General features: G+C 37.4%; 1 protein-coding gene across 1 annotated transcript in view; it reads left to right on the forward strand.

Annotated features, from left to right (window-relative positions):
* SOCS5 (suppressor of cytokine signaling 5) overlaps positions 1-12,822 on the forward strand; it is a 73,300-nt gene extending 60,478 nt beyond the window's left edge. The window contains exon 2 of the mRNA XM_003787891.3: positions 8,654-12,822. Coding sequence (XP_003787939.1) covers positions 8,666-10,276 — 1,611 coding nt within the window. The 5' untranslated portion in view covers positions 8,654-8,665 and the 3' untranslated portion in view covers positions 10,277-12,822. The remainder of the gene's footprint in view (positions 1-8,653) is intronic.
* Positions 12,823-13,082: the final 260 nt, after the last annotated feature.

A 13,082-nucleotide genomic window follows, 5' to 3' on the forward strand; every position in this document is an offset into this window, starting at 1 on the left:
GTGCTGTGGCATCACAGCTCACAGCAACCTCCAACTCCTGGGCTTAAGCGATTCTCTTGCCTCAGCCTCCCAAGTAGCTGGGACTACAGGTGCCCGTCACAACACCTGTCTATTTTTTGGTTATTGTTGTTGTTGTTGTTGTTGTTGTTTGGAGGGCCTGGGCTGGATTCGAACCCACCAGCTCTGGTGTATATGCCTCGCACTTTAGCTGCTTGAACTACAGGTGCCAAGCCCTAAGAGCCCTTTTTATAAGAAAATGATGAGAAGATAAATAATTTATTTAAAGAAAGTTTATTCTGTATTGTTCTCTTGACCGAGATCAACTTTATGAAAATGCGAGTCCTTATGACAAAGAGATTAGTCAAAGTTACGGAAATATACACCTAATGACTTTTACTATTAAAGAATACTTAAACCATTTTTCAAAATTGATGCCAAACTTATGAATAGTGAATGAGATGATACTTAAGAATAGAACATTAAGAAAAAAGTTAAAATTGCCATATTTATTAAATGGCAAAATAGAAAGAAACCATTTGAGGAAAGCTTTTGTTATTATGATGTGACAAAACCCATTGAATTTTAAGTTTTAAGTTTTCACACTTCTATTGTTGGGTTTCAGGTTACTGAATTGGGTAGTATACTTGTCAATATAGGCTTTTCAAAATGTATTTGTAAAGTGCCATAATCTGCTTTAGATTTTTTTTTTCTTTTACGGAACAAGAATAAAGATGCCAAATTACATATTTTTGATTTGTTAATTACTACAGTATTGTAGAAATATTACAGTATTTTTTACTTTACTGTGTTATTTCCAAAGACTTCCAGGATTAAGAATTAGGAAGCTGAATTAAGTATTTTATTCTCATTATTCCTATTTTCCTTTCTATTCAAACTGCTTTTTCAAAATCACAGATAAAATTTTGATACATTGAGAGATGGGGGGGGGAAATGTGGGTTTTTATAAGTGATGAACTCGTAAGCTTTATTTTTTTTCACTTCTTTTTTTTTATTATGAAGAACAATGAGAAAATTTTAAATGTGCCATGTTGGGAATGAGAAGTAGGATAGAGCATTTATGAAAAAGTTATTTTTTTAATTTAATTTTTATTAAATCACAACTGTATTCATTTATGGAGTACAGTGGAATGATTTGCTATACAATGTGGAACTCATTAACATAACCATCACCTCACTTATTTTTTGTGGTAACACATTTATAATATACTCTAGTTGCTTTGAAATGTACCCCTGCATTAAGTGTGATCACACGAAACACCCTCTCTCCATTTGCCCACCCCCTCCTTTCCCTTCTCCCTCCTCTCCCTTCTTTCTGGTCTATATTTGTGTTTTATTATTTGCATGAACATTGTAAGTGTATATATTAGTTTCCTAATAGTATGGAGTACATTAGATACTTTTTTTCTCATTCCTGAGATACTTTACTAAGAGGAATATGTTCAGCTCCATCCAGGTAAATGTAAAAGATGTAAAGTCTCCGTCCTTTTATATGGCTGAATAGTATTCCATGGTCTACATATACCACAATTTGTTAATCCATGGGCTGATGGGCATTTGGGCTGCTTCCACGACTTGCAGTTATGAATTGGGCTGCAATAAACATTCCAGTGCAAGTGTCTTTGTTGTAAAATGATTTTTGTTCATCTGGGTAGATATCTAGTAATGAAATTGCAGGATCAGGCAGTAAGTCAACTTTTAGTTTCTTGAGAATTCTCTATACTTCTTTCCAGAAAGGCTGTATTAGTTTGCAATCCCACCAGCAATGTAGAAGTGTTCCCTTCTCGTCACAACCATGCCAACATCTGCAGTTTTGGGATTTTTGTGGGTTAATCTTACTGGAGTTACATGATATATCTCAAAGTGGTTTTGATTTGCACTTCTCTGATGATTAAAGATGGTGAGCATTTTGGCTGGGTGCCCATAGCTCAGTGATTAGGGCGCTGGCCACATGCTCCAAGGCTGGTGGGTTTGAACCCAGCCTGCCTGCTAAACAAACAAACAAAAATAACCAGGCGTTGTGGCAGGTACCTGTAGTCCCAGCTATTAAGGAGGCTCAGGCAAGAAAATCGCTTGAGCCCAAGAGTTAGAGGTTGCCATGAGCTATGGCACCCCAACACTCTATCAAGGGTGACAAAGTAAAACTGTCTTAGTGTAAAAAAAAAAAAAAGATGAGCATTTCTTTTCCATGTGTTTGTTGGCTATTTGCCTGTCATCTTCAGAGATATTCCTGTTCAAGTCCCTTTCCCACAAAGAAATGGGGTTGTTTTTCTTTTCTTATTGATTAATTTGAGTTCTCTGTAGATTCTAGTTATAGACCTTTGTTAGAATTATAACCTGCAAAAATCTTCTCCCATTCTGAAGGCTGTTTACTTTACTCAAAGCACCCTTAGCTGTGCAAAAGCTTTTTACCTTGATCAAATCCCAGTAATAGATTTTTGGTGTTGCTTCGCTTACCAGGAGCGTCCTCTTCATAAAATATTTGCCCAGGCCAGTATTTTCAAGTGTTTTCCCTGCACTCTCTTCTAGTATTTTTATAGTTTCATGTCTTAAGTTTAAATCTTTTATCCAGTGAGAATCAATTTTTGTTAGTGGTGAAAGGTGAGGGTCTATTTTCAGTCTTCTACAGATTGCTAACCAGTTAACCATTTGTTAAACAGGGAATCTTTTCCCCAGTGCATGTTTTTGTTAGGCTTATCAAAGATCAAATGATTATATGGGGCTGGGTTCATCTCTAGATTCTCTATTCTGTTCCGTATATCTATATCTCTATTTTTGTGTCAGTATCATGCTGTTCTGTTTTTTTTATTTTACTTGGTTTAGCAGGCCTGGGCCAGGTTCCCCAGTACACAGGGCCAGCACTCTGACCTCTGACCATTGAGCTATGGGAGGCCAGCCCTGTTTTGATCACTGTAGATTTGTAGAATAACCTGAAGTCTGATAATGTGATGCCTCCTGATTTGTTTTTATTTCTATTTTTTTTATTAAATCATATACACATAGATCATGTATACACTAATGTATTTATAGGGTACAATGTGCTGGTTTCATATAGAATTAGGAACACGTACATCACTGGTTAATATATATTGTTTTTATTTCTAAGTAATGTATTGGCTAGTAGAGGTTTTTTCTGATTCCATATAAAATAACATACTATTTTTTCAAGTTCTTTAAAGTATGACATTAGTGTTTTGATAGGTATTGCATTAAATATGTAGATGCTTTGGGTAGTATAGACAGTTTAACAATGTTGATTTCATCCTAGCCACGAGCCTGGTTTTTTCATTTGTTAACATCTTTAACTATTTCTTTTCTCCAGGTTTCATAATTCACATTATAGAGCTCTTTCACGTTCTTTGTTAGATAAATTCCCTGGTATTTCATCTTCTTTGGCACTACGGTAAAAGGAATAAAGTCCTTGACTGTATTTTTGGCTTGACTATTGTTGGTGTATATAAAAGCTACTAATTTTTAAGTATTGATTTTGTATCCTGAGACTCTGCTATATTCCTTGATCACTTCTAAGAGCTTTGTAGTTGAGTGAGAGTTTGATTTCCTGATCTTATTTGGATACCCTTGATCCCCTTGCCTGATTGCAATGGCTAGACGTCCAGAACTATATTGAATAGCTAGTAGTAACAATGGGCATCCTTGTCTAATTCCAGATCTGAGTGGAAATGTTTTCAGTTTTACTCCATTCAACATGATACTGGCTGTCAGTTTGCTGTAGATGGCCTCTGTCCATTTAAGAAATGTCCCATCTAAGCCTATTTTTTTAAGTATTCTAATCATGAAAGAATGCTGGATATTATCAAAAGCTTTTTCTGCATCAATTGGTAGAGTCATATGGTCTTTGTTTTTTATTTTATATATGTGGTGTATTATATTCATAGATTTATGTATGTTGAATCAATCTTGTAACCCTGGGAAAAAACCAACTTGGTTGTGGTGTATAATTTTTTTGATGTGTTGTTAAATTCTGTTTGCTAGCTCTAATTGAATATTTTGCATCAGTATTCATTAATGATATTGGCCTATAGTTTTTTCTTTGTCAGGTCCTTTCCTGGTTTGGAGATCCAGATGTTATTTGCTTCATAGAATTTGTTGGGAAGGATTCCTTCTTTTTCTTTTTCTATGTTTAGGAAAAGGTTATGTAATATAGGTACTAGTTCCTCTTTGAAGGTTTGGAAGAATTCTGATGTGAAACCATCTGGTCCCAGACTTCTCTTTTGAGGGGAGATTTTGTGTAGTTTGACACTATCTCAGGGTTTGATATAGGTCTATTCGAAATTTCTAATTCTTTCTGGTTGAGTCTAGGCAATTGGCATGCTTCCAGGTATTGGTCCATTTCCTCCAGATTTTTTTTTATTCTCTATTTTTGAGAATAGAGTTTTTCGTAGTAACCATTAAGGATTTTTTTTTTTTTTGAATTTCTGTAGTATCTGTTGTTATTTCTCCTTTATTATTTCTGATTAACATTATTAGTGATGTTACTTTTCTGCTTCTGGTTAGGCTGGCCAAAGGTTTATCAATTTTATTAATCTTTTCAAAGAACCAACTTTTTGCTTCATTGATCTTCTGAATGATTCTTTTGTTTTTAATTTCATTTAATTCTGCCTAATTTTGGTTATTACTTCTGCTGGTTTGGGGGTTGGATTGTTCTTCCTTTTCCAGTTACTTGAGATGACCCATTAAGTTGTTGACTTTTTTTCTTTCTGTTTTCTTAATGAAGGCTTCTAATGCTATAAGTTTCCCTCTTAGGACTGCCTTTGCAGTATCCCACAGGTTTTGATAATTTGTGTCTTCATTATCATTTTGTTCCAAAACTTTGATGATTTCCTTCTTAATCTCATTTTTCACCAGTATCATTCAGCCTAAGGTTTTTTAGTTTTCATGACTCTGTTGCTGTTGGGTTCAACTTTTATTCCATAATGGTCCAGGAAGATACATGGGCTGATGAGAAGAATGTGTATTCAGTTTTATTAGGATGAAATAGTCTGTAGATGTCTGTTAAGTCCATTTGTTCTAGGGTCAAGTTTAAATCTATTATTTCTTTTTTTTTTTTTTTTTGTAGAGACAGAGTTTCACTTTATCACCCATGGTAGAGTGCCATGGCATCACACAGCTCACAGCAACCTTCAACTCCTGGGCTTAGGCAATTCCTTTGCCTCAGCCTCCCAAGTAGCTGGGACTATAGGCACCCACCACAACAGCCAGCTAAAGTCTATTATTTCTTTATTTAATAGTTTCTTCTTGGAGGATCTATCCAGAACTGACAAAGGGGTGTTAAAATCTCCAACTATTATAGTACAGGAAGATAAGAAATTGTTCATATCTGTTAGGATTTGCTTTATTAATTGAGGAGCATTCAGGTATGGTGCATAAATGTTAATTATTGAAATCTCTTCATAAAGAGTGTTTCCCTTGACAGATATGTAGTAGCCATCCTTGTCTCTTTCCTTATCTTTGTTGGTTTAAATCCTATTGTACCTGCAAATAAAATTGTAACCCCTGCTTTTTTCTGATTTCCATTTGCCTGTATTATAGATGTCCATTCCTTCACCCTGAGTCTTTTTTTATCCTTTAGGTAAGATGAGTCTCTTGAAGGCAACAGATACCTGGCCTGAGTTTTTGTATCCAGTCAGACAACCTCTTTAGAGGACAATTAAGCCATTCACATTAATTAATTGAGAGAATTGATGAGTATAGTAGTGTTTTGGCCATCATGTTTTTCAAAGGTCCAGTGCATATTTTTAATCCTTTCACCATTGCAGAAGTTAGGTTTTGTACAATAAATCCTGGGTAAGTTCACTTTGGTGGTAGACCGTTGTGCTGGTCATTATGGAAATGGGTATGTATTTCCTGGAGAGATGATTTAGTTATGGCAAATTTCCTCAACATGTGAATGTCAGTAAAGCATTTGATTTCTCCATCACAAATGAAACTCAGTGTAGCTGGATACAGGATCCTGGGCTTAAAGTTGTTTTGTTTTAGAAGATTAAAGGTCAGTGATCATCCTCTTATGACTTGAAAAGTTTCAGCTGATGGGCAGCACCTGTGGCTCAAAAGAATAGGGTGCCAGCCCCATATACCGGAGATGGAGGGTTCAAACTGGCCCCGTTCAAAAACTGCAAAAAAAAAAGTTTCAGCTAAAAGATCTGCAGGCATTCTAATATTTCTCTCTTTCTAGGTAATGCTTTTCTTACATCTGGCTGCTTGCAGGATTTTCTCCTTCATATTAACTTTGGCAAAGTTAATTACCATGTGTCTAAGAGGTGTTTTATTTGGATTGAGTTTTGCTGGGGTTCTGAAACTATCTACTATCTGAATTTCTGTATCTCTTGCAATGCTTGAGAAATCTTTCTCCATAATATCTTAGAGTAGAGCATCTGTGCCTTTGGAATCATCCTCTTCTCCTTCAGGAATTCCTGTAAGTCAGATGTTTGATCTTTTGGATTCATCCCACAACTCTCTCAGGGAATGTTCTATTCTTGTTTTCCATTTTTCTGTCTCTTTGAATGCTTGGGATCATTCAAAAGTCTTGTCTTCAATTTTTGAGCTCCTTTCTTCTGCCTGCTCAACTCTGAGAGATTCTACTGTATTTAGAAGCTCCTCGATTAACTTTTTCACTTCCTTGAGCTCTGCTATATCTTTTCTCATTATATTCATATCCTTGGTGAATTTGTCATTGAATTCATTAATGTCGCGAGCCAACTTTTGAGCTACTCTTTGGGTTTCTATTTCCATCTTTTCCTCCATTCTGTTCATCTTATTTGCCATGCATGTTCTGAATTCTATGTCTGATAATTCAGCCATTTGTCTATGAATGACATCCTCTGTTGTATCCTTTGTCATTCCGTGGAGGAGTTGATCTACTCTGATTATTCATGTTGCCAGCGTTCTTCCTCCAGTTCTGCCCCATGAGTATTATCCACAATTTGGCAATTAAAATTGGTAGGGTGAGATTGGATTGGTGAAGTGGAGTTAACCAGCCCTTTACCAATGATTGTGATTGTGGCTTTTCTCCTACAGCCTTACTAAGGTCCCTTTCAGAGCTGCAGCCAGAGACTCTGAGGACTTGCTTGGTGCAAGCTGGCTCTGTCTTGACTCTACCCAGTTCTGAGGAGTTGTAGTATTAGGCAGAAATCTCAGCTGGGGAGAGATAACAAGCAACTGTGGTGCCCTGCCTCTGACCAGCGACAGCTAGAGGAGGAGAATCAGTCCTTCCTCACTACAAAACAACTACTGCTCAACCTCAGAGAGTCCCTAGGTGGACAGCCCAGGTTGAGAGATCTAATCAGATTGTCCTGTGCAGTACAATCACTGCTCAGTAGGGAGAGTTCCAAGGGTCGCTAGTGGCCTGATAATAGAAATCTATAATTAGTTCCTTCCCACAGACCCCAGGGGATGGAGCCTGATCCCCTCTGGTGAGCCACTAAGTCAGAAAAGATAGCCACCAAAGTCTGATCAGGGGTGTCAGTGTCTCTGCGTACTGGCACAGCACATCTCTCTCCCACATGTTCCTCTCTCCCTAAGCCCCCGTTTCCACTTGAGACACTGTTTCCACACTGCTGCCTGGTGGCCCACATGATGTCCAGGCTTCTCAGGGAATTGCCAAACCCTGGGGTCTGCAGGGGACAGACCTTCAGACTGACAGGCAAGTGGGGAAGGATGGACTGGGAGTTCAGAATTATGGGTAAAATATTTGTTCGATTTTATGCCAGGCAGGATGATGCCTAGGCTCACAAGACCTCCTTGGAGAGGGCGGCCCAATGTATAGCAGTTCTCTCCCGTGAGGTAAAATGAGAGGTCTGTTCCCTGCTGGCTTGCAGAGAGCCCATAGTGAGCCTCCCGCGTGGTGGAAGGGTCTCTCTTGTCCTTTTGGCGATGGGCTTTGTACCTGGAATTTGTTTTCTTAGATCCTTCCTTGGAGTCACAGCTTGCCTCTGGAGAGATGATGTGCACTTGTCTATGTTCTTTCTTAGCTCAGCTCCCCTCTTCAGCTTCACTGACTCCACTTGTGTCCAGTGTCTCTTCCTCTGGACAGGAGCCTCTAGTGAAAGGTGCCTCTAGTCAGCCATCTTCCTTCACCTCCAACTTGTATACTTTCGAATAGCAGGAAAGGGCTTGATAAGTGAAATTGCATACACGGTCACTACATAAAGGTTTTTGGACTAATTTTAATGTGTTACACAAATGTGAACCAGCCTAAAACTTTTTAAAAATTGAATATAGGTGTATTTTACATACAGAGCGTACTTTGTCCTTGAAATATATATTCAAAGTAAGGAAACAGAATCAATGTGATAATGAAATTGGAAAATCTGCACAGGAAAAAGAAACCAGAGTTTAATTAAGAGGGTTTATTTCCTTTCACCTGAGGAAGTATTCTACCTGAAAGAAAATGGGAAACGAGGACTGGCTTGAACAAGGTTAGTGACATCACAGGACCTGGTGGCCTTACTCCTGCCAGACAGAAAGTTTGCCTCATCACTGAGCAGAGTAGCGTGAGGGGAATTCTTGAACAGGATCACTCAGATTCCCAATGAGAAGGGGAGTGGGGACTGACTTTCCTATCTTCACATGCCACTTTTATTAAATGATTTTTCTTTTTTTCCTATTTTGTCTTTAGATCTTATAATCAATGGATAAAGTGAGAAAAATGTGGAATAACTTCAAATACAGGTGTCAGAATCTCTTCAGTCATGAGGGAGGAGGCCGTAGTGAAAATGTGGACATGAACTCCAACAGATGTTTGTCTGTCAAAGAGAAAAACATCAGTATAGGAGACTTGGCTCCTCAGCAGCAAAGCAGTCCCTTAAGAGAAAATGTTGCCTTACAATTAGGATTAAGCCCTTCGAAGAATTCTTCAAGGAGAAACCAAAATTGTGCCACTGAAATCCCTCAAATTGTTGAAATAAGCATCGAAAAGGATAATGATTCTTGTGTTACCCCAGGAACAAGACTTGCACGAAGAGATTCCTACTCTCGACATGCTCCATGGGGTGGAAAGAAAAAGCATTCCTGTTCTACAAAGACCCAAAGTTCATTGGATACTGATAAAAAGTTTGGTAGAACTCGAAGTGGACTTCAAAGGAGAGAGAGACGCTATGGTGTAAGCTCTGTACATGACATGGACAGTGTTTCCAACAGAACTGTAGGAAGTCGCTCTCTCAGACAGAGGTTGCAGGATACTGTGGGCTTGTGTTTTCCCATGAGAACTTATAACAAGCAGTCAAAGCCTCTCTTTTCCAATAGAAGAAAAATACACCTTTCTGAATTAATGCTTGAGAAATGCCCTTTTCCTGCTGGCTCAGATTTAGCCCAAAAATGGCATTTGATTAAACAACATACAGCTCCTGTGAGCCCACATTCAACATTTTTTGATACTTTTGATCCGTCTTTGGTATCTACAGAAGATGAGGAAGATAGGCTTAGAGAGAGAAGACGGCTTAGTATTGAAGAAGGGGTTGATCCCCCTCCCAATGCACAAATACATACATTTGAAGCTACTGCACAGGTTAATCCATTATACAAACTGGGACCAAAGTTAGCTCCTGGAATGACTGAAATAAGCGGGGACAGTTCTGCGCTTCCACAAGCTAACTGTGACTCGGAAGAGGATACAACCACCCTGTGTTTGCAGTCACGGAGGCAGAAGCAGCGTCAGGTATCTGGAGACAGCCATGCCCATGTTAGCAGACAGGGAGCTTGGAAAGTCCACACACAGATTGATTACATACACTGCCTTGTGCCAGATTTGCTTCAGATTACAGGGAATCCCTGTTACTGGGGAGTGATGGACCGTTACGAAGCAGAAGCCCTTCTCGAAGGGAAGCCTGAAGGCACATTTTTGCTCAGGGACTCTGCGCAGGAGGACTACCTCTTCTCTGTGAGCTTCCGCCGCTACAACAGATCCCTGCATGCCCGCATCGAACAGTGGAATCACAACTTTAGTTTTGATGCACATGATCCGTGTGTATTTCACTCCTCCACTGTAACAGGACTTTTAGAACATTATAAAGATCCCAGTTCTTGCATGTTTTTTGAACCATTGCTTACTATATCACTCAATAGGACTTTTCCATTCAGCCTGCAGTATATCTGTCGTGCAGTAATCTGCAGGTGCACTACATATGATGGAATCGATGGGCTCCCTTTACCATCAATGTTACAGGATTTTTTAAAAGAGTATCATTATAAACAAAAAGTTAGAGTTCGCTGGTTAGAAAGAGAACCAGTCAAGGCCAAGTAAATGCTCCTGTCCCCAGTGGGTTTTGACGAAGTCTGCTTTCATGTGCATCAGACAGTACACCTATAGAAGCACACCTGCAGTGCTAGGTTTCCATACCGTATGTAAGCTTAGTGTTAGTATCTGTCAGATGCAGCCTGCTGTTACTTATTCAGATAAACGTGGTGCCTATTGGACAACTAGACTAGGTTAGAGCTACAGGTGTTCAGCAAGACTACAAAAACATTTTGCCGATTTAGCTAACAGTTGGGTTTCTAATGGCTGTAGTAACTGAGTGAGGCAACTCTGGGGCATTTGCTACAAAGAATTCTATTTCTTACTGAAGAACAAATTATTAATATTGGATGAGTATTTCAACAGTGTGACTAATGTTTGAAATTATTTTTTTCTAAGAGTTTTTCTATAACCTTCCAGAAGTAGTGATGCTTGTAGTTACTGTAAATCAAGCTTTGGAAGTCCAAAAATATTATAAAAGACTGCCTTCCTTTTAGAAAAAAATGCAATTTTCTGGCCATAAGGGCATAGTGCAGTTCATGTAAGTGTTGATGTAGTTTATAGTCAGACTCCTTTCTCTTCTGCAAAAGGTACTGTTAAATAATACCAGGTTTTCTAAGTAGTCGTTCTTAAAATCTCAGATTTACAAAGTTAGTAGTAGAATTTTATTCAAAGGCCCTAGGTATTCATTTTTTAATGAGTGCTTTAACTTAAAACAGATATTTGAATAGCTGCTGCAACGTAGTGTCTTGTGTGTGATATTTTTAAGTTGACATGTGCAGTCTAATCATTTCATAAAAGTTGGATCTTTTCCTGTGCCCATCATGAGTTTGTGAACCATGAAGAAAATGAGACTAGAAGATGCCCAAACAAATCAAGATAGTAGTAACTACCATGGTTGCTAATGGTGAGAGTATTATTAAACTGTAATTAATAATTTGGATGGCAGTATTTATCTCTCTGTTGTAAACTCTTTATAGCTGAATTGCTTAAGTATAATTTATAGAATTTCAGTGCAGTGAATTCTTAATGGAAAATCTGAAACCTAAATTGCAGATTTAAAAGGTACTGTACAACCATTGTATCTGTAAATAACTTTAATTAGCACCTTTTTGTCACTTAGAATAATACGTAATACTACTTGAGTGAGCTCTTTTGGAAGTTATATCCAGTTCTAGTGTTTGCTTCTTAGTATTTGAACTGAATCTCCAGTTCTGTCTTAGACATTTTGCACTAAAGTAGCCAAATCCATTCTTGTGTCTTTTTGTTAATGTGCTCTGTACCACTGGTGAGTGCTCCATAGTTTCCTTACCTGCTGCTACAGAATGTTATTTTACATCCCTATGGCTATTGCCAAGACTACAAAAAAGAAAAACTATATTTGTATGCAACACTAACCTTTTGACTGCTAATGTATGTTTCTGCTTGCTGTGCCTTGTTATGGCTGCTTTTTTGTGCTAATAAAGTATGTTTGGTGTTCTCCTTGTATATCTGCTGTTTTATACATTTGCAACAATTTCTCTTATAAATGGAATGGTTTGGGGTTTTTAAATAAGCATTAACTGACAACCTACTACAGTTAATGCAGATTTACTGTACAGTCTAATACTGACTTAGCAGAACAAGCTAGCTCTAAATTCAATGCTTTAGTCTACATCTTTCCAATCATAATCACATATACTGTGGAAATATCAATAGTTACTGCAAATTACTGTACAGTTTAGGTTATAATGGAAAATTAACAGAGAAATAATAAACCTATTGATTTCTCTGCTTATAAGTAAAACATTGAAACTATCAAATACATATTATAGTAAATTAATATCTATAGCCTCCCACTTCACCAGAAACAGGTTAAATGAAGTCTTGTGAACTAGGAATACATCAGTACTGTTTATTGGCTTTATGGGGACCATTTTAATGGATGATAATTATTGCCCAAAATGTAGAACTTTAACCAAAGACTTGTCCATTTTAAAGCAAAATGGGGATTGAAGGGACTTGTAAGTTATGTTATTTCTAATAGAAGTCCCTAAAGAACGTATACCAAAGTGTTTGAGAACTTCATCCAAACCTACTTTAAAGCATTATGTGCAATTAAGTTATTATGACATAATTATATTGCATAATTGTTGGGTCCGTTTTCTTGAACTTACAATGTACCTGGAAAATAAACCTCTTGAGAAAAAAAGTCCATACTGATTATTGGGGAAGGTCTATATATACGCGAGCAAGATGATGTTTTAGAGAGGAAACTTGAAACTCCAAGAAAGCACTTGATGTTTTTATATGCTTGTAGCAAATTGATGTTTTAATTGTAATTTTACAGGAAGTATCAATGCTCTTATGTATTTTGGAACTTTCATATGTTAAATGGAAATTGTTTTAAATGTGTAACTATTTGAGTTTATGTAAGCATGTATACAGTGTGCTAAAAGTCACCTATGTTTCAGTTTGTGTATAATATCAATATGCAACTTTTGGTTTAAATTTTTTTCTTTAAATATCAGTGGCTTACGTTTTAAAAAAAGAAAAATCACCAGCATGAAACTGCACCTAAGTCTATATTCACTGTGTCCTTTTCTGAATCTTCTTGTAACCTGTCAACTAAATTTGAGTTTTTATGGTCTTTTTGAAGTGTTTTAATACAAACCAGGAACGTCTTGAGAAGTTGGAACACATCTTCATAATGAAATAATTAATTCAAGGGAAGGTTTGCTTCGATTAGTATCCATTTTCATTCTTTCCTTGTCACCCTTCTCCACACCTCTCCCTCCCCGTAGTATGTATACGTATACATTTACATACACATACA

This window comes from Otolemur garnettii, unplaced genomic scaffold (genome assembly GCF_000181295.1).
Source record: "Otolemur garnettii isolate 467f Iridium unplaced genomic scaffold, OtoGar3 scaffold00024, whole genome shotgun sequence".
Taxonomy (NCBI): Eukaryota; Metazoa; Chordata; class Mammalia; order Primates; family Galagidae; genus Otolemur; species Otolemur garnettii.